Source organism: Chenopodium album, chromosome 15, assembly GCF_948465745.1.
Source record: "Chenopodium album chromosome 15, dcCheAlbu1.1, whole genome shotgun sequence".
Lineage (NCBI taxonomy): Eukaryota > Viridiplantae > Streptophyta > Magnoliopsida > Caryophyllales > Amaranthaceae > Chenopodium > Chenopodium album.
The window spans coordinates 50820435-50843662 of record NC_137848.1 but is presented as its reverse complement, the minus strand read 5'-3'; the positions used below and the strand labels follow the sequence as shown (position 1 = coordinate 50843662).

General features: G+C 30.9%; 1 protein-coding gene and 1 pseudogene across 2 annotated transcripts; both read right to left on the bottom strand.

The window, feature by feature from the left end:
• Nucleotides 1-476: 476 nt before the first annotated feature.
• Nucleotides 477-5748, bottom strand: LOC145583306 (cytochrome P450 98A2-like). The gene is made up of 3 exons (XM_081640532.1): nucleotides 5167-5748; nucleotides 1421-1830; nucleotides 477-1326 (listed from the first exon to the last, which is right to left on the bottom strand). Exons 1-3 carry the CDS (start codon nucleotides 5651-5653, stop codon nucleotides 688-690), a joined length of 1536 nt encoding a protein of 511 aa, XP_081496658.1. The 5' UTR covers nucleotides 5654-5748; the 3' UTR covers nucleotides 477-687.
• Nucleotides 5749-15937: 10189 nt separating this feature from the next.
• LOC145583305 (70 kDa peptidyl-prolyl isomerase-like) lies at nucleotides 15938-21286 on the bottom strand (annotated as a pseudogene). Its single transcript, XR_014100102.1, has 12 exons — nucleotides 21070-21286; nucleotides 19187-19273; nucleotides 18838-19098; nucleotides 18562-18636; nucleotides 18387-18467; nucleotides 18097-18286; nucleotides 17920-18006; nucleotides 17659-17825; nucleotides 17232-17354; nucleotides 16966-17112; nucleotides 16263-16390; nucleotides 15938-16154 (listed from the first exon to the last, which is right to left on the bottom strand). The product of XR_014100102.1 is annotated as a 70 kDa peptidyl-prolyl isomerase-like (transcript).
• Nucleotides 21287-23228: the final 1942 nt, after the last annotated feature.

Below are 23228 nucleotides of genomic sequence, written 5' to 3'. Positions count from 1 at the left end.
TTCAATACATGCTATATTGTTGCTCATTAATCTTTTCATGTGATTCCAATATTATGCAGGTCATGGCTGAAGCTCCTCAGATTCAAGCCTTAAATCTGCAGCTGCAAATTTGTTCTTTGGCTGTCATTTTCGAAATGCTAACACTATGTTTACACTCTAGTAAAGCTTAAGGAGAAACAATTATAAACTTCTAGCTTTTTTGAAACATGGATTTGGAAACTTTGGTTCTGTTAAGTTTAAGTTGCCTGTAATTAACTATATTCCGACTTTTGTGTACCGTGTCCTTTCCTTATGAAAGGTTATGTATTACTCTGGTATGGCACAGGTGCTTTATGCAGGATTTATTTGTGTTAAACTATAGCTTACTGTTTTGTGCACTAATTACTCGAGCCTCAGCAGCAGAAATTGTTTGTAGCTTTTGCAAGAATTATGATAATGATTAGAAATGTACCAAAAAGAGTATTTGTTCAGTAAGATTAAATCGTGGTGCAACCGTTGTATAAAAATTTTCCGGCTAAAGTGATGCACTAAACCACTTGGAAGTAAATCATAACAAGGTGAAACTCCTGTTTCTCTTGTACACAGAAACTACACATGGTAAAAATACAAAAATATATAGTGGCCTTGCATTATTTCTTTTCCTTTTTTTTGATCGACTCAGGTATGCAACTACAAATGCTACGAAAATTACACATCGACTGGTACACGTTTATACAAGTGCTCTGCTGGTAACCTTGGCGAAAATATAGCTTGTAGAGGGGTGCTCATGTAGGTGACAATTCCGGGGGCTTCCTTCATTTCAATTTCTTCATCATTTGGTGGTTTCCAATCGAAATGATGCAAAAGATGACCCAACATTGATGTGACCAAATTTATGCCTAGTTGTGTTCCCGGGCAGATACGTCTACCTGCACCAAAGGGTAGTAACCGGAAATCATGACCCTTCATGTCGATATCCTCTTCAAAGAACCGTTCTGGCCTGAACTCTTGAGGATCGCGCCAAGCATTGGGGTCACGGCCCAAACCCCAAACATTTACGTAGACAATAGAGCCCTTAGGAACGTCATACCCACCAATCTTGACATGAGCTTTGGCCTTATGGGGCAACATAAGAGGGGTTGGAGGATGAAGCCTTAGGGACTCCTTGGCTAGAGCTTGTAAGTAGGGAAGGTTCGAGAAATCTTCTTCGGTCATGATTCGATCCTGCCCAATAACCCGGTCTAGCTCTTCTTGAGCCTTCTTTTGTACTCTTGGATTCTTTATTAGCTCCGCCAAGGCCCACTCAACTGAGATCGAAACTGTGTCCATTCCAGCAATGACCATGTCCTGCATCAAATCAAAACAATGGACATCTTAGCTACTATAATATATAAACTTAGAAATTGAATTTTACAAATGTTATCAAAGAATGCATACGTACCCAAAGAAGCCCAATCACGGTGTCTTCACTAAGATCATACTCATCCTTGAGACCAAGCAAGGCATCAACAAAATGTTGCTTTACACCACCAATGTTTTGAGACTTGGCTTTAGCATGCTCCTCCATGATTTCTCGAGTGAATCGATCCAACCGAGCATTGTGCACAGCAGCCTCACCCTTTTCTTTGTCGAGAGGCACCAACAACCATCTTAGCCACGGTAGGTGCTCAGCCAAGAAGCTTGTCTTGCTACTTTTAAACCCACTAGATAATATACCCTTGAATTCCTTTCCTAGGGGATCCAATTCTCCCTTATCATTTATAAACCTCTTCCCAAAAGTTAGCCTTGTGATGTTGTTAAATGACACTGTCCCTATGTATCGCCTTACTTTAAGGGGCTTTCCTTTGTTTTCTGCGCAAAAAAAAAAAAAAAAAAAAAAAAAAAAAAAAAAAAAAAAAAAACCAAACCTGTGTTCAGCATCAAAATTTACCTCTAGATCAAAATTTGTTAAACTATAATCAAACTTCATGTAATGAACGTATGTGACAGTCGCAATTGATGTGGTGTGTAAGTTAACATTCACGACGTTTTAGTGGTAGTAAACCAAACAAGACCAACACAGGGTGTTGATTGGTAAACTCGTGCACAAATGTGAAAATCGTGTCAAATTTTTCTTTAATCTTCGGCGATTATTTTCAAATGGAGTATATGTATGTCTTTTAGCTAGGGAATAGTCATGAGGTTTAGGTGATATGTTGGTAATCAAGCAATTGTTTTATAGTCAAATTGAATAGTTTTGTTCAATTAGCTAAAATCAAAATCAAATGAGACCAAAAGGATAGTTCACCTAACTTAATAAAGCAATTCCTATTCCTTCCAAGGAAAAATAAAACACCCGTCAAAAAAAGAAAGGAAAAATAAAACAAGGTATACCAATCTTTGATCTACTCCAACCCAAAAGTCGGCTTATATGGCTCAATATGCTTGAGTTAAGCCAGTGTGTCTAGCCTAGTAAAAATGGGCCGAGTCAAGCGAACCAAAGTTTAAATATGCGTTTGTATCAAACTAAGTGGTTCAAACCACACTTGACGATTACATAGTTAAATAATACTTTGTACATTATATTAAGAAACGGAGGAAGAAGAAACTAGCATAACAATTATTAAAGCAAAAACAGTACTCTTAACGTTCTCGAATGGCTATTGGTATATAGATAGATTAAAGAAGACGTCAAGTATTCAATTTTCTAATCAAGATTCAAGAAGACGACACTTGAAAAGGTGTTTGCCCACTAACTTTCACATGCCCAAATTCATCATTTTGAGATTTGTGACAGTGCAAAATATTAAGTTTGTAACACAAAATTAAATAGGTAAGATGAGATTAATAATTAGTACATTGCACATGGGTCATAATTATCACTATAACTATTGAAATATTGTATTATTAACGTGCTATACCACCCTATATTAATTATTGTAAGTAGTTCAATCATGTTTGACCTTATACATTGCATGTTTCAAGCACATTTTCGATAATTTCAATTATAGTCTCTTATTTATCAATTACTCACCGATTTGGAGCTTGTTCTCTTCAGCTTATTTTCAATTCAGTTCAGTTTTTAATTTTCTTCTCTCATAAAATATTCAGTTCAGTTCAGCTCAATTCAGTCAATCAGAACAGACCTTTGGTCTAAGTTAAAATCGAATTATTATTATATCGGATAAAGTTGTAAAGTTATCTAGGTCAAATTTGAGTTATGTTATATCAGATAAAGTTGTACTACTATGTATATCAAATTTCTCAAATGTAGATACTCCATAATAAGGTGATGATGTGTGTGACATGTGAAATAGTATACCATTATTATCAAAGAATTATCGATCTCTATATAATATTCCAACCACATATCCATACACGGTACAAAAATTATAAAAAAAAATTAAAACTAAACAAAGATCTTGTTTATTAATTTAAATATTTAATTATTTACTAATCAACAAATTAGCTGACCCGCAAAGTACGTAGCTAGCATATGGAATATTTAGTTGGTATATTTGCAATTGTTGGGTTTGTCGGCGGGTCATGCTAGGACTAGTATAAGCCAAATACCTAGTGACTCAACGGATCTTAGATCAGACGGACTTACAAATAATGTAATACCACATAAATATAAGAGGCAATAATCACACAAAAGAATTTGTTAAGTTTAAGTATAATTTAATTTCAATACTATAAACCTCATATTCTTATGAATCAATGAGTTATTCTTGATATCATTTAATTATTTTGTTGCTCCTCTTACATGAAAGTTTACTGTCAAAAGTGGATATTTTTGGTACATAATCAGCCAATAACTCCTTTGCTCCACCTAGAAAATGATATAACTCCATAAAGGATGTGGTGTCACATGTTTGTGGTGGCATGTTATTTATATGGTGCCAAATTTTTTTTGATATTTATTCCAAAGAGTTTATATTTTATAATCAGCCCATTATTAAATAAAAAATAAATTTTCTAAAAGCTCCTTCCCCACCACAATATTATGTCGCCTTATGGTTAATCTAAAAAATTTATACAATTGAAAAAATAGAAAGAAAAAATAATTACATCATATATAAGACTCAATTCAAAAGAAAAAGTAGTCCCTTCGTCCAATATTAATTACTTTGTATATTAGTTCGTAGTCACGCACGCTAACATCGTCATTAACAGTATATTAATCTAATGTAAAAGGTACTTTGCATTAATTTTTGATTGACAATTTTTCATACTCCTATGTTTTTATTAGAATTAAAATTCAGAAAACAAAATCTGACAAAAAAAGATGCCAGGTCAGTCGCCCGCCAATCTTGATGTTGTGAATGAAAGATCATTAAATGATCAAACACTTGAAACCTGACTTTTGAATGGGCCCTTCAATTTTGCCGGTTAGCTTAATTTAACAAAATTCTTGGTGCCGCACATTCAAACAATTTCACAAGGATTCACAACCATTTTAAGTAGTAACATTTAAAACTTGCAACTCCTTTTTCTCTAGCTATTACATGACTCAGATTGGTAACACCCTCGATCTTACTTTATCTACCTTTTTCTAATCCGATGTCACGCCAACATCGAATTTGCAACCCGTGTAATTGGATGCACGATTATTTCCATAGAGGTTGCGTACATATACAACTTCTTTTGTGTGTCTTTGTCTTATCAAATTTAAGATATGCACTACATATTTATTAAAAAGCATCCTTCCAAAATGCTTGCACTTAAAAAAGAAAAAAAATGCTAATTGCAGGAATAAAACCTAATTATTTTAAGCCATGGACCCCATTTCTTTCACACAAATTATTTATCCACCATAAATTCAGATAAAAATATTAAATAGTTCATCAAATTATTCTTTCTATTTCCTAAAGCAAATACAAGTATTTTACATCCATTTAAAAAAAAATTATGTATACATAATTCAACCTACCTAAAAATTCACTAAAATCATTTAAATCACCAAAAAAATTCTAGCTTAATCCACCCAAAAAGGACAAATTTTTACAATTACCATTTATACACATCATTTGTAATCATTAAAATGTTTATAAATATTTCAGATAATGACCCGATTATATATATTAATGGTTAAAGTTATGATTTAACAGACGTCTTAAAATAGAAACATCGCAACTAAAAAAAACAGATAAAATATTCAAAATATTTTTTTTTTTTAAAAAAAAAAAAAAAAAAAAAAAAACATACCAGGTTTAGTGCAATCGTTGAAGAGAGATTCAATCATAGCAGTAACTTCATCTTCTCTAATGGGCCGAAGAGCCTCAAGTCTTTTCTGGGTAAAAAGCTCCAAAGTACAGGCCTTCCTAACCTTAACATAATGAGGCCCATAATCGGCCCAAATAAGATCTTTACCATCCTTACTGAATCTAGCAGATGATCTACTTCTATGTCTATCAGCCAATGTTTGATCATTTTCTTTCAATACTTGTTTCGCAAGTTCCGCATTTGAAACGACGACGTTCAGTTTCGTCCCTAGTCGAAACGAGAGTATTGGGCCGTACTTTTGGGCCCATTCGTGGAAACACTGGCACCGGACCGGGCCGATGTCGTATATGTTACCGACTACCGGCCACGGTTTCGGGCCAGGCGGTAACTTGTTTCTAAATCGTTCGAATAAGTTATAGGCTAAGAAAAGCAAGAGCAGTGAAGCAGGGATAATAAGAAGAGTAGTCATGATATATGATTTTATGTACTAATTTGTTTTTTGTTTTTTTTTTTGTTTTTTTTTTTTTTTTTTGTGATTGTGTAATTTGGTGTTTATTTTTAAAGGAGAGAAAAAATAAAAGGGTGCGTTTGGAAAAGTGGGAGGGGGAGAAATAAGGGTTATAAGGTGGGTGGAGAGGGGGTTGGTGATGGAAAAGGACAGGTGGAGGATAGAGAGAGGGGAGAAGAAGAGGTAAAGGAAGAAATTAAAGTTAAACTAAGCTAATTAAGTTAAGCACCTTGTTTTGAATGACTATAATTTGGTGTAATGTAGATGGGATCTAGGAGTGAGTTTAATTTATGCTATCTATATGTATGTATTATTATATTACAAGACTACAAGTATTATTTATAGTATGGATCCTCGGCTTAGTATGCATGTATTTGTATGTAGATTTTGATCTTTTTATCTTATAGTTGTGCAGAACAAAACATAATATATTTTAACAGAACAGGCGCAGCTTATTTATACTAAGCAGAGTAGAGTAGTTCAAAACAAAATAGCTTAAAAAAACATGGTCTAACTAGTTTATAATCTGTTTTAATTTGAAGACACAACATGTAAAATCGATTTGTGTGATTTATGTTCACACCAGATAAAACTATCAAACTTTGTCACACTTTTTCTATATCTGGATCTTTCTCCTCAAGTGCAGTGCTCATGCATACTTCATACTATTTGTCATCACAGTGAACCATTTTGGTCATAGTTGAGTCGAACATTGAAGAACAAACAAAATAGTATGCTTAGTATGATTAAAGTGTGCATTAAAAACTGCATAAACCGCAATATAAAGCAAGTAATTTAATTGATATACTATATGGACAAGAAGCAATGTCACCTACCATGTGTAGGCTAGACCATCGATTTGATCCAAAGAAAGTCAGGAAGACAAAATCTTAATCTTCCAAGGTATGGCACCACACTACAAATCGTAAGTAAGAAACAACAAACAAAAAGTTAAAAAAAAAAAAAAAAATATACCTATAAAGGCAGAAACAATTTGATGACGATAACAAAAACAGTGAGGTAGCTTGGTGTGTAAGTGTTTGTAAGGCTATGTATGTTAGTATGTTTAATTTACTTTATTTTTTCTTATCTGATCTAATTAATTTTTTTTTATATGCTTTTATTTGATTTGATTAAAATTTCAATCTCATGCATATGTATGCTAATGTATGAACTAAGGAAAAAATATATCAAACAAAGTCTTATTATTAGATTTTTATTAATGTGTATTTTATCAAGGTAAAAGCTAACGAACGCCCTCGGGACGTTGGATAAGGTAGCTAAAAGTAGAAAGATTAAATTTAAAATTAACATTAATTACACCGATCGACGCGTGATTTTGTCATGATTTCCCAAATTAATACCACTTTAAGTGATATTTTAAATGTTTATCCAACGCCTCGGGGGCGTTCGTTAGCAAGATCATTTTATTAATTAATATGTAATTATCATATTTTTTTTCATCACGACGGTATAGATAATTTAGCGATAAAAATCACACATTTAAAGCATGTTTAATTCATTTCTTATGATCTAATTACAACTTATTTTTTTAGATCTAATTTAATATAAGTAAAAAGGTTTTGAAATAAGTTAAACTAAAAATATTCTAAGTTGTGAATTGTTAACTTATAAGAATTTGTAATTTGGTTCCAAACAAAAAAAAAAAAAACAAAAAAGAATGTGTAATTCTGTGCATGGAAAAATTATGACACAACCAATATTTTAAAATTTTCTCCATTCACAGGTTAATGTTGGTGATTGTGCACATAAATGATTACATTACTTTAATTTACAATTTTGTTGTCTGTGAAAATATATAATATAGAAAATCTATACCAATATATTAAAAGACGTTTTTAAAAATGTCTATCTATGTGCCACGTATACCCTTTTTCATTACGCCACGTCACCTATCCAACCTTAGATCTCATTATATCACAGGTTCGAACACTCAACCTCTTATAATTAAAATGATAGTTATTCAACCATCTAAACCAATCATCAATCATGTTATAAACATGAAAATAAATATATAATTGCAAATCATAAGGTAAATTAAAAAAAAAGATACCATAAATATTAGATACATATAATCACAAAGAATAATTAAAGTAGCAACTCGGTGTAACGCGGCCTGAATTATACACTAGTTTAATACTCTCAAAGAAAGATATATATATTATTCCCTAACGAAAAGGAAGGTACATATTTATATAAGTTAAATATATTATAGTTTAAATAGAACATTAAAATTATTGAGTTGAGACTTGAGATCTATAGTAAATTACTCTTTAACTAAGATATTTATATTCCCAAAAAAAAAATGAATCTCGTATATATGTATGTTTTTATTAGCTGATATGTTTTAACTTTAAATACTTCAGAATAAGTTGTGAGTTTTTTCAGTTATTTATACTTGATAATAATCATAATCAATTATGTGGGATCATGTTGGATTATTATTAGTACAACAGTACATGCATGGTCTTAATTTAAATTCTCTATTGGGTGTTCAAAACTCACCCTAGCTAGGTGAGAAGAAATTGGCTATTTTCAACATTTTTTCTTAGATTTATCTACATAATATTTTCAACCATTGTTTGTGTTGTTAATTACAATGTTATAGAATCCTGAAATATTATAGTAACGGGCAATGGGTACGTGGGGCACGTAGCAATGTAGCATGGGGGGTGGGGAATCAATGTTTTTGTTTGCAAGAAAAGCTGTTAATTAATTATTTTCGGTTTTCGTAAAGGTGGTAGATTTACATGTATTAGAAATAAATAAATAAAAAGTAGGGATATGATGAGGAAAATGATGGATAATATAGAGTGGATGGGAGTAGGTGAGTTTTGAAGTGGAAGAAAGTGATAAAAGCTTCAAAAGTGGGACAAAAAGACTAGTGTTTTGGGTTGGCAGTGGTTGGTGGATTTTGCTTTTGATTTACTTATTATTATAGTATAAAATTATAAAATTAATCGCTCTTTCAGCTTAATTAGTGATGATAGAGTATATAAACGGAGCTTGGGTTTCAACCATCAATTTCACAATCAATTTATATATTTTATAAACTGAAGATTGAAGTTCAAGATTAGTTTATATACTAATTATCTATCAATTAATTTGCTCCATTTGAGAATTATTACTTTTTGGTAGTGCAATATAAAATAATACGTAGTATATAGAATAATTTCAGTAAAACGGAGAGAGTATGAAAGTATAAATGAGTTAATCTCAAATATCCCAAAATTCCTTAAATTTGTGGAAATGAAGCTCTCTAGATTTTGTCCAAGTCAAATATGGTTGCCTATTTCAATTAGCTTGTTTCTCCTCTTCTCAAAAGCCAAAGTTGACCTCAATTTCATCACATTATAGTACCAACAAATTTGTATGTTTGGTGTTACATATGTACGTCATAAATCACTTTTATCTTTCGGCGTTTTTAATATACTCCGTAGACCGTAGTATACAAACTTTTTACAATGTACTGTACTAAAATTGATTTGTACATGTGGCGTTGGGCTTTTGTCACTTTATTAATCATCAAAACTTTTTTTATTTTTTTACAACTGTTTATATATATATATATATATATATATATATATATATATATATATATATATATATATATATATATATATATATATATACTTCCTCCGTTCTATTAATATTGCAACAATGGACTTTTTGCACTATTCATCACACTTGTTTGACCATATAATATGAGTTATACGTTAAGCAAAATATAGTCAAGTGAGATCTTGTTAGATTCGTCTCATAAAATACTTTCACAATATCAACTTTTTATAATTTTTACTCTTACACAATTATAGATATTTAGCATATAAAAGGTGTTTCGGGATGCGTAATTTCCTCCTTGTTGCAATATTAACAGAACGGAGGAAGTGTATATATATATATATATATATATATATATATATATATATATATATATATATATATATATATATATATATAAATTACAAACAAAGAGCCTTGCTAGCTCCTCTATTACAAAGAGAAAATATTAAACTAAAATACTTCCATGTTTGATCTTGTCGAATTGAATAATCTGCCACTTGACTTTGAGCATGCCATGAGGAACACACTGGTATAATATGTATATAACTATATAAGGTCATAAATTATTTTTGTCGAAAATGAGATAATATTGGATTGATTCATTTAGTAATATTGTTCATTATCTCAGATGTAGTGTGATCTGTGGATTCGAATCTTGCCATGTCAAGATGATTTAGGATTTTTATAATCTTAATTAACTACTAGTCTTGTTCTATTGATTTAATCCAATGTATAGTATCAATTTTTATAATATTTTTTCCTAATCCATGATTTGTATATTTATTTGAGAGAATCTATGATTTGTATACAATGAAGGTTATTAATAGCCGAATTGTGCTTCAATTTGACATTTGTAAAAGCCAAATTAATATGATGCATGCGTATGTAGAAACAATTTAAGAAATTAGTTTGTTAAATAAGCTTATCATCAATAACCTTTGAGATAAACTAAATTGATTGTCAAAGTCTGAAATAAAGTAGAGATTTTTTTTTTTCTTTCGTTTTTTTTTCTTAAGGGGGGAGGTGTCATTGCATGTTTATTTTTTATTTTTCAATTGACAAGTAATATTCCATAACAATACAAGTCATCTTATTCTAAAAAGGACGGTCTATTTATCTTATCAAGTAATACGTTTTTTTGAAGAAGAAATTGCATTATAAGAAATATTGAAGGAGTGCAAGTCAAAACTTGATAAATTGATGACCATTATCTATTAAATACGGGTGTTTCTTGACAGTTGAGCTATATAATTATATGGTTTTAATTTAATATTGTAGTTGATATTTGATTTAGGTTATTTAGTTATTTTTTCCTTTTTTTTTTTTTTTTTTTTTTTTTTTTGACAAGATAGTAATTTTTTCCTTTTAATTTCCTAACATTGGAAAATTTATGCTTGTTGTTGACAATCTTGACATTTTGGCTAATTGTTCTCTAACCTATTAATGTGTGATTGTGTGAACCTTAGACAACTCTAGTTGCAATCAAATTAAATGTTCGAGCTATCTTTATTGGAACAGCACAAAATCGGCTACCTTGCCTTTGCTTGCAACTAGTTGAGGTTTAATAATTATAGAATTGATGAACTTAAGAATTCTCAATTCAATAAGGTTGTTGTAGAGGTTATGCTTAGTTTAATTGTTTCAGATCTTATTTTTTTCTTTTCCCAGCTTTCAACATGGAAAACAAGATTCTAAAAAATGTCATAACACAAAGTATTGGGTGAGTCTGTTTCTAAGGTGTTTCACCATATATAAGTCTTCCCACCAAAAACTAATATATAGATCCAATAACATGTATAAAATTTTAAAAAATTAATATGAATATAAATGCCCAAAAACTTATACATAAATTTCAAAAGTTGAGAAAACAAAAAATTTAAATGAAATTATCAAATACCTTAAGTCCGTCTTATTGTGAATCCGGACTCACAAAATAACTATTCAAGCCATAATGATATATTGGAGTTCTTTCTCACTCATGATAAGAAGTATATGAGAAGATTGATTGAGCTAATTTGCTACTCATAAATTAACTCTGATTTTATTTTAATATTATATAAAAATATGAATATTAGATGTTATTAGGTTAAAGGTTGTTGGATTAATTTTTAATTATTCTTTTACTTATTATATTATAATTTTTATTGATAGAGATTTAAAAATATTAATGACTAAATTTCTTATTAATTAAGGTAAAAGATGAACTAAAGTATTACATTACAAAATTTGGAGCGAATATAATGAAGCCGTACATGTTTTACCAATTTATTAAAAAGTACTTATTATGTGGTGCATGTTTTTCCAATTTGAAAAAGTACATACTTCATATATGGTTGTTGAGTCAAGCTTGATATTAGAGGTGTATAGTAGAGATTCTAAGTCATATGTAGTACATGATATTGTGCTATAAATGTATGACAAAGTTACATATATAAATTTGAAATTTGAATGAAACATGGATTCGTTATATCATCAAACTATTTGAAAAGAAGAGAGTATAAAGTAGTCATTTAATATTTTATGTATATTTCAAATTAATACTTTATATTAAACAAGAATGTATAACAACATCGTGTATCAATTAATGCATAATTAATATTTGATTTATTTTAACTTAATATTACAATGTTTGGCTCATTGTGTACATATCGTTTTCTTTAAATTGAAGAACACATTATCACTATAATTAGGTAGCGGAATAAAGTGGGTAACATTATGCTAGAATAACTTGCCAGGTATTTTCAATCTAAGACAATTAAGTGAAATTGACTTAATTTTACATGCTCCAAACAAGTAATCAATCATAGTCGTGTTATTCTCTTTTTTTGACTAACCAATAAATTTAAAACACTATAAATTAAGAAAAGTTAACTTGCACTCTGCCAAACTAGTCTTACTTGCATGTATAAATATGTTTAGAGTACCTAATTAGTAAGAACCTAACACAATTTATTATCTTAAAAAATTAGTCAATTTGATGTTAGTCAATCGATATTCACCTACTACTACATATGTCTCATTCAATAATCTTTTATGGGTGGTGGAAAACAATTGTTGGATGTAGAAAATCTTCTAATCTTCTTACTACAAAATAAATAAATATTTCTTCCGTTTTTATAGATAAGTTACTTTTGTTTTTTTGGGAACACACTTTTGTTACACTATTACATATTGTTCTTACACTGTATTTGGTGGTTTATATATAAGAAATAAAATGATGAGGTCTTATTAGATTCACTTAGGGTTGTTTGGTTACAAAAAGAAAATAGGGAAAGTGGAAAAAAACTACTATACATATTCTTAAGAGCTATATGTAAAGAACTGAAAATGGAAAAAATTAATAGAAATATAACATCTATCTATACTATATATTAAAATGTGTTCCTAATCAAGATACACGTCATGTGTCACCCCCCCTCTCATCAACCAAGAAGAATTGGTACATATCAATTAAAAATGTTTATGTCAAGAATTAAATTCAGGTCCATTAGAATATAGATAAGAAGCCAGACAATCTTTGCTATCTAATACTTTTGCTTATTTATTCTTAAATATAGTTAATGTAGGGCTCAAGTTTATTTTATTTTTATTTTTATTTTTACAAATTATTTTCTTCAACTAAATCTATAATAAAAGTATTTAAGATTACTATAATTCATGAAAATTATAATACAAAGTAAAGAATATTTAAAGTATAGACTGGGGCATTGTCCAGGTTAAACACTAGTTAATTATACTGTTATGCACGTGATTTCATCATGCATTTCTAAATTAATTCTATACCAAATAAGGAAAGATCTTAAATGCTTATTCATAGCCTTTAGAGCTACATATAGCATTATTCTTTATTTTATTTATTTATTTAATAATTTTTTTTTTACTTGTTGATGATTATACAAAGTATTATTTAAATTATTATAAAACTAGTTATTGGCCCGGGCGATGCCCCGGGTCATTATAACTTTATTACTTTAAATCGCACTATATATATTTTGGCTTGTTTGTCACTGAGAGTTATATATATATATATATATATATATATATATATATATATATATAAATTGTAATATATAAATCAAATCTTTAACGCTGTAATTACAATTTTATGAATTAATGCACACCAAAAAATGGAGTAAAGTTTATGTTAGAGATATGATATATCGGAAAATATATGTGATATATTTTCCGTATAGATATTGTTATGAGAATAATATATTTAGTATTATCTTATGTTAAGATGTTATTTAGAGAATATATTTTCAGGGTTTATGGTTATGCTAGTATATCTTTTAGGAATATTGTTTCCTATTTTATGAGCCTAGGTTTTGTATATAAATACACTACCTAGTAATCAATAATAAACAAGTCATTCTATTCTATTTAATTTCATCTCTAATTTAACATGGTATTAGACCAGGTTGATTTTGGGATAAACACGAGAGTTCAAGTGAGAGGAGGATGAAAACACCTTAATCACGAGAGTTCGTGTGAGAGGAGAGGGTGAAAAACACGAGAGTTCGTGTGAGAAAATGAGAAAAACCTTAAACACAAGAGATCGTGTGAGAGGAGAAGAAAAAATATAACGGGTTCGAAAAGAAACACATTCTCGTTGTATTAATATATTTGATAGGTTCGAAAAGAATGACGTTCCCATCAAGGAAAAAAAACTTAAACACGAGAGTTCGTGTAAGAGGAGTGATCAATTGTACGTATTATTCATTGATTGCGTATATGAGTGTGTGATTGTGAAGATTTTTTTAATTTATTTTATACGTTATTTTCATAATTAATGTATAATAGTGTGAGAATTATTGTGAGAGTTCATAATTTAATTTTTTGTTTTTTTATGAGGAATTGATTTTTTTGTGACCATCTTTATCATGGTGAAATTTGATGATTTTAATGAAGATGAAGAATGTGGTATGATCATATTCAAGTTCAAGAGGATTGTTTTTGCGATTATTCGAAGGCGGATGATTATATATTGCGGCTTGATAATGACATGATGCACATTTTATTTTATTGTTCAAGTCGGGCGTTCGAGATCTACACCTCCGACTTGAGAGAGGGTATTGAGATAGGAATGTATTGTGATAGTTTAATTTCTTACAAATTTTATTATTGTGCAATTATTAATTAAGGATTTACATTTAAAGGGAAATTTAGATAGGGTGTTATGTATATGAAGAGTTTTCCTATGAAACTAAACATTAATACATGGAGTTTTTAATATTAATGGACTGATGCCACATCATATGCGAAATGGCAAAATTGATGACAATGGTGAAATAATATGTCTTGCCATGAGTTTTAATAATATATATTGATTGATTATATTCTACTTTTACTATGTTTGGTGATTTATAATTATGAATTCGAGTCTTGCTAGTTTCGTTCGACAAATATATTTTTAAAATATTTTTTTTAATAGTTTTATTTTTTTATAATTAAAGTTATAAACAATGTAAGTTACAAAGGTATGTATTTGCACACGTAAGAAGAAATCGTTTCATTTAAAAGCGGAGGAATTAGAAAAATACCATTATATTGATTATTGTTGACTTCTTTGAGAGATTGTTATATACATTCAGATGCACTGTACATCTATGAGTATTTTGTTCTTATTTTGATGATTGTTTTTCATTTAATCATCAAATGAGAGCAAAAATTAACCTTGAGTTGTGCACATAACAAATTCCAGATTTTGGTTTCCCAATCCTTTTCGAAATTGACATCTAGAATTTTATGGCATCATATTATATCATCATCTTGTATTATATTTTATGGCATCATATTATATCATCATCTTGTATTATTCAAAGCATGATTAATTTATAAAAAATTAATTCCACTTTTGGATTATTCAACGATACTTTTCAAGTGTCAATTTTCTTAATCTTATTAGTGTTTTTGGGTTGTTCACTTAACTTTGGTCTAGTAATGTGGAGTGATGCTTCAAATTTGACATGTTAATCTTCTTTTGTACTCTCCCACCGTTCCATACTTCCATTATAACGAGCACTATTTTCTCCAAGAGACTAAAGGCTATGTTGGCTCCAATGAACATCATTGGGCCAAGCCGAGTACAAGCCCACACTAGAGGGAAAAAGACCCATGTAAGTCCAGTAAGATTCTTTCATAAAATCAATTGGTAATAAGTAGAGTGACACCTGTAACTTCATCGAGGATTAAGCGGGTTTGATAGATTCCCCTCTCTAATTATCTGATCAATCACTACTTACTAGTAGTTGGCAAGCACAATACTTGTTTTTTACTTGGGGGACGAATTATAATACTATACCTAATTTTACACATTTGTAACATGTTAACATGGCACATATAGTACATGACTAACGTTATTAAATTCTACTTGTAAAAGCATGGAAATCTGAAGTATAAAGCTTGGAAATCTTATTATAAGAAGTATATATACTCCATCCGGATAATATATTGAGACTAACATATTGAGTAGTAAGAATCCTGGATTGTTCATTAATTTAAACTTATAGTATGGTCTAACTTTGAATCTAATGTTAAAAATAACACTATATAGATGCATTCATAACATATCATATTCAAGTTTTGTATTGGTTCACTCAAATTTTACGAATTTTAAATTATTAAAAGTACGAAATGATTAATCAATCAGAGAAGTGCATGTCTTAAATAACTTTCATCGATAACACCATTCATATAATAAATGTTACTGTACGTATGACATTCTTTGATAAGATCATTGAGATGTAACAACAATAACTTAGTTACAAATAAACAAATTTAAACCATTTTTGAAATCATTGTACCAAACAATTGAGCTTGGTACAAAGCATGCTCCTTTTGTTTAGTCTTAATCATCTGATACACAAGCTTGATGTCCCTGTTAATCCAAAGTAATTAAGTAAGAAAATGTCAATTTTTGTTACATGAAAACATGATTATTAGTGTGATATAATGAGGTTTCGAGATAATTAGTTAAAAATAGTACCTATTATTTGGATCAATTGTCAAAGCTCTTCTGCTATCAGCTTCAGCTTTGTCTAAATCAGAAGTGTGCAAATATGCTTGAGCTCTTCTAAACAAGGCCTTTGTGTTAACTTGATCAATCTCCAAAACCTACCACATTAAATTATATCCAAATGTTTAGTAGTTAGACTTACTTCAATTAGCATTAATCTAAATATGTCAAACCTATGTGTCTAAAAGGAGTATAAGTTGTGGAAAGTTGAATGATTTCTGTAAATGAAATTTGCCTTTAAATAGGTGTACAGGATATATAAGACTAAGAGTAGGGAAGCGGGAAACAACTTGTATCACATCGCATTATTCTTGTTGTTGATACGCTAAGAGTTTTCCTCGTGAAAAGGGTCTTATACTGTCATTTTCCTTACCTTTTATGCAAAAGTAATGCTAAAGTTAAAGAATATACGTAGTTTGTTAAAATATTGTTCTTTATACATAGCTTTATTTCCCGGGGTTTGTTTTGACATTAAACTGGAGCAAAATATGGGCATTTAGGCTGCCAATTCCTAGCCCAAATAGATACTTTTGATGTTTTAAGACTAGTTTTAGCCTTACACAAGTGTAGCATGGCTTGATATTCCTGGGTTTAGGTCGAGTTTTTTGGATGCAATCCAACCCATGATCAGCTCCACACAAGATTGATTAGTAAAAAAAGGGTTAGAACAGACCTTAGTGCATAGTGTTGCAGCTCCAGCATAGTCCTCCAATTTAAGTTTACAGGCTGCATTGTTTAGATTGCAAGATGATAGTAGCGCCTTTGTTTGTTGCTTTTCCTCGTCTGAGAAATTGTGGTTGAATTCAATACATTTTACAGCCTGCATACAAAGTGTACACCAGATTACTTGAGTAAATTTCCTAATCAGAAAACTATTGTTAGTTAAGTTGTTAATTAAATAATACTTGTATTAGTCACTAGTTAATTCAGATTTCTTGCCTTTTCATATTTCTTGGAAGCAAGCCAGAACTTCCCTGCTTTGAACAATTCATTTCCCTCCTGCTTCTTCTTCTCACATGCTTCGATCTTCTCCTGCTTGTCCATCTTCCAGACGGGTTTATCCTGCAGATGTTCCTTGCCTTAAACAATAGTATAATGCATTTTATTTGGACTTTACATTTTAATTTGAAGTGGTATAGATAAATTTCAGATTTTTTTTCCTTGTTTGTGCTAGACAGGAGAATGTGGTAGACTCGGCTATTTTGAAGATAAAAATGTGAGCTCACATAAGTGATCTTCCCCATCCAATCCCTAAGATATTCGAGTGTCATGGATCCTTGTGGTCAAATGAAGAGTCCGAGTAACATATATCACCCCACTACTTGAAGTTACATAGGACTTAAAAGTTGCAAGAGCGCGTTTTTACCTTGGTGAAATCAAGCAGCTCAACCTCATATATAACTTTTGGATTAGTGAAAACTGTATCTGATGCTTCAGGACTTCCTTGCATATGATCAGAAAACACGAACACTTGGGACTTTTCTCCCTTTTTCATAGTCATTATTGCTTTGTCTAAGCTCTCCTCAACTTGATCTGTTACAAAATATGACAAGCATAAGATTTGAAGATGCTACATTTTGATGATTTTGAAGACATATTTTGATGTATACATGTATTTATAATGTACCTTCTAAGCACATATACTCGAATGGCTCATCGTTAGACCCCTTTTGCTCGAAAATTTCTCCATCTTCTCGTTTGCCAACATATATCACTATGAAATGGCCAATTATGCTTAAGAATTGAGAATGTAAATCCTAATCATAGTAATCAAAGGATGCAAAATGCTCGAATAGTTCAGCACCTTTTACCAAAGAACCCTCATTTGGATACACAAAACCTTCACCAAGCAGAAATAACCTTCTTTAGGATCTTTTTGTCCCCTAGGACATCCACAACACTTCTCCAAGATAACAGCTCAAGAAGGATAGTTATGTTGGAACTTCGGGTGCTTGTAATGGCTTCTTCGCATCCAAATTCTACTTCAAACCCATCTGTAAATCTATCTTATAGTTGGTGTATGATCTTGTCAAAGGAATAAGCATTACATAATTTCATTACAATAGGAAAATATGTTGTTTGAAGATAACTTACAAGAGAACCTAACAGAGAGCTCTGCTTTTTCGTTCCTTCTCATTGTTTTAACTGCTTTATGGATGGCAGGACATAACTTCCCTGTGAACATACATAATCCTGGTAATTAACGACGTCTACTGACAATATGATTAGAGAAATTTCTGGTGAACTGTATGTGTCTGATTGAACTTACCATCGCCTACATGAAATTGCACACCCTCGGAGGTAGAATGTAGCGTGCCATTTTCAAGCTTTGCTTCATACTTGACTAGCAATACAAGGAGAGAACACTTAATTTGAGTAATAAATCAATGTAATTTAACAAGAACATTTTTTAGGCACATGTCGAATAAACTTTGACTTAATTTAGAAAATGACCTATTATTTTGTAACATCTAACTATTTTATGGTAAACATGTTAACAAAACTTGTGCACAAAAAAACAATCCTATCGCGTATGTATAATCACCTGAAACCTCGTCACCATCTTTAGGAGTCGCCCATCCATCTCCTTCGGTTATGATCTTCTTTAGTACACCTCCATCTCCTGTAATATCCCTAATGGTGCTCCAAGATATCATCTCAACATCAAAGATTACGGTTGAATGAGGCGGAATGAGAGGTGGAAAACCAGCCTCTCCATAGGCTAAATGAGGCGGTACCTTGAAAACGGCCTTCTCCCCTTTCTTCATTGTGACCACCCCTTCATCCAAGCCTTTTATAACTTCACCTGAAAAATCCATATTCTTCTATAAATCTTCTCATTTGATGAGCAAAATGATTGCTTTTAGATTCATAAACTAAGTTACAATGCAAACCTTGTCCCAATTTGAACTTGAAAGGAGTTCCTTTTTCATGACTTGATCCCAATGAAGAACCATTCTCAACGTGACCACTGTAATGAACTGTTTAACATACTTAACAATGTAATTAAAACATTGGCGGATCTTCATACCTTTTCTTTTAGGGGCCGATAGATAGAATGTACATAGTATAAAAACAAGTCTAAAATTAAATAAAGTTACTTGTGATAAACAACATAAAAAAATACATTCTCCGGTACTTGTACTTTTTTTTTTTTTTAGTGTCTAGAGAGCCACGAGGGCAGGGTGAGAATCGATCCCAGAATCTCCTGGAATCGGGAGGGAAGCTCTAACCACTTGAGCTATCTCTCACTCTCCCCGAACTTGTACTTTAAATGTGGTAACAATTGAATATTCCACTATTCACACACCTTTCGTTGACCATTAATTGTGAATTATACAAGAGAAATACATAGTCATGTAAGAATTTATTAGATTAATCTATTTTCAAACCATTAGTAATGATGTCTCAATATATATCTTTAAATAATTGATTTAAATTTTTTTCATACTAAAATTAAATTAAGTTCATTAACAATTTATTAATGATTTGTAAGGCTACTTTGGTCAGCTTAAGTTTGAGTACTCAAACTAATTAAATGAAATTTCAATTTTGTGCCAAAAAACATGTAAAAGAAATATATGAAACTTTAATATTTTGACCTTTGCAGTCAATAGTAAAAGAAATATATGAAATTTCAATTTGTGCCAAAAAAAAAATGTAAAAGAAATATATGTAAAATAAAAATTCCTAATTTCTTCAGGGGCCAAGCTCACACACACCCTTTCAAAGGTCCGCCATTGAATAAAAATATGGAAAATTTGTCTGAAAAGGATATATGTGTTCACTATTTTGTCTGAAAGGATCTTATATGTTTAAAGTGGTCTAAAAGGATCTTATAAGTTTATTTTGTTGTTTGGGGGGATCTTGAGGTCGAAATCCGGCAATAATTGACTTTTTTGTCCGATGTTGACCTCTTACGTGACCTTAAAAAATGACCCCCTTTTCTCTTTTTTCCTCGATTTCCTTCCAATTCCTCATTCTCTCTCTTCTAATTCCCAAATGACAGAAATCAAAATAAGGAAATTTGAGGGAAATCATGGAAAAAAAAAGGGGGTTATTTTTTAAGGTCACATGAGAGGTCAACGTCGAAGAAAAAAGTCAATTATTGCCGGATTCCAACCTCAAGGTACCCCAAACAACAAATTAAACTTATGAGGTCCCTTTAAATCACTTTTAACATATAAGGTCCTTCCAGACAAAATAGTGAACATATATATCCCTTCCAGACAAATTTTCCTAAAAACATATAGATATACATACTTCGTACAAGTAATTATAACTTATCGCTCTCTTAAGTTAAAGAATATGAATTTTTTTTTTTGCAGAATGATGATTAATAATGGTAAAATCACTTCATTCATATAATTTAGCTAATTACGTATATAGATATATAATCGTAAACTGCTTTTTTTTACAAAGAATTGTGACAATAATTTTTTTTTCCTAGACATTTACGTATAACATAAATAAATATTAGGGTGATAACTAACTAACAAACATGTAATATATTAAAGTCGATCAAATTATTTCTAGTTTTCATTTACCTTATTATGTGATTAATTTTGAAAGTTGATGAAGAATAAATAATGAACGAAACTCTACATGTAAGAACAAAATAACACAATAAATGTAACATTATTATTAACATGGCTAGTTAGTGTAAACTGTAAAGTGCATAATATAAGTGTAATACATTAGAAAATCAACAAGGTGAAATAATAAAAAGTTTATGTAACCAATAATAAAAATTACAAGATAGATTGTTGAGGATTACCTTCAACTTCATCACCGGGAAATGGTGTTTGCCAAGAGTTTCCATGACGTAGAATCCTCTTGGTAAGTCCATGGTTTCCGATTTCTTTCTCGGCTAACGGAGAAGTTAGAGGTTGTTGCTCATGAGTTTGTGGGTTGGAAATGGTTGGGAGGGAGTCCTCCATGTTTGTTGAAACTGAGAAGGACAAGGAGATAAGCCGTTTGTTTCCCTCCTTTGGATTTTTTGTTTCAAGAAAGATTGAAAATAAAGCAATAAATCTTTGTATCCACTAAACGACGCCGTTCCAAGTTTTACTATCTTTAATTGTCTTAAGATTGGGCCTCAAAATGGGCTTGTCTTTGGATTTGGGCTTGGATTTGACTTTCGGATTGATCCATTGATATGAAAAATTTTCGACCAGCTAAGTTTAATGCGCTTAGTAGAAAAACCGAGTAAAGATACCATGTGCATGTGAAGTACACGTGTATTGTTCTTACATTGGAAGAGCTAGTGATAGGAACAACAAAAAATTATAAGGTTTGGTGATCAATTTTATAAATTTTGATTATGATTATGTATATTTATGTATACTAAAGTGAAAATTTATAATCATCATATGAAATTTTGTTAGGTATGGGTTAACACAAATTAATACAAGTAATTCATTAATAGTAGAAAAAAAGGGTGAAGATAACATGTCCATGTAAAAATCGTAATATTTTAAATTTGTCATTTATAGTATGTGAAAAAATGTAAGCGTATATAGTAAATGCAAGGTCAAGCCAAGACATTTCAAGTCATGATAACGAAGGTTAGACCAAAGCATGAATGATTTTGTCCCAGGTACCAAATAGGCCTCCCATGTTTTCTTTGGGTGTTTGGAAACCCCCTAAGCACCTCAATGCAAAATCTTGCTAGGTCAATAAATGTTTCTAGAAGCCAAAATTTGAATGCTATACACGAAATTAGACCAATTTTAGTGGTTTAGGGATACAATATCAAAAATCTTGGGATTGTAGGGGATGCATTCTGGGGTCGTATAATGTTGTTTGAAAACATATATGGCTAGTAGTTGGTCACATAATAGCTCGTGGTGACCTTGAGTCAATGGAAGGAGGTGTAAGTGGGAAACAGTCAAATTGATAATTTAAAGGTAATGAAGTGGACTATTCAAACCACCTAAATGACCTCGTGGGATGTGACAAAGTCCATAGAAATCAACCCAACCTCTCTCTTTCTAGGTCTGGAAAATTAAAAAAAAAAATGTCTAAATTGAAGGTTTATAACCCACTCTTTTAGACTAATTTTAGAGGTATCAGGAGTCAGGATCCGATATCTATAACTCTTGGGATGGTAGGGGATGCATCCTAAGGTCATATAATGTAGTTTGGTACTATTTATGACCACTTGTTGGTCACTTAAAGGCAAGTGGTGCCCTAGAGTTAATTATTAAGGGAGACGTGTACATAAACAACCAAAATGACTATTTAAATGAAAATTGGACGGTTAGAACCCCCAAATAACATCTGAAGTTTTGAACTTCTCGAAGTGTCGTGGGGTAAGTCCATGGAAAGCACCCAATTTGTTTCCTATTTGGGTCTGGAAATTAGAAAAATGTCCAAAACCAACACACGAAATTAGGCCCAACCCATTTTGAAGGTTTTGGAACCCAACGTTGAAAACTTCTAAAATAATTGTAGAAAATGTATTCGGAGAACATATAATATTGTTTTGAACCATACGTGCTATCACTTACCTAATTTTACCAAACTTGATGATTGAAAGAAGCAAAATTAACTTCCAATGCCAATTAACCTAACTCTAAGTCTCTAATAAGTTCCTTAAGCTATTACAACACTTGGTTTATTAGAGGCCTATCAAGAGGTAAAAATGTTGTTGGACCTCAAACTCAAGAACACCGGGTCATTGTTTAGCCAGTTTAGTGCAATTGGTCGGCCCATTTATATATCACTTAAAAAGCCTAATTTAAGTAGTATTCCCTCCTTACCAATATATAATGCTCTTTGTTAGTCCTTACCAATATATTTATTTTTCTTTTATAATTTTTTTTAGCATGAATTAATTGTCAAAAAAAGGAGTGTGTTGGTCTTATTTGATCGGATGTCTTGGTCCTTTGCCTATATATTTAAACTAGTTTTGTGGCCGGACGATGTCTGAAT

Bases quoted from the DNA above. Each gene is read 5' to 3' on its own strand.
- LOC145583306 (XM_081640532.1), bottom strand. From the start codon at position 5,653: ATGACTACTCTTCTTATTATCCCTGCTTCACTGCTCTTGCTTTTCTTA. The intron at 1,831-5,166 runs GTATGTTTTTTT...TTTTTTGCGCAG, and splicing joins CAACGATTGCACTAAACCTG to AAAACAAAGGAAAGCCCCTT. The intron at 1,327-1,420 runs GTACGTATGCAT...GATTTGATGCAG, and splicing joins CCGTGATTGGGCTTCTTTGG to GACATGGTCATTGCTGGAAT.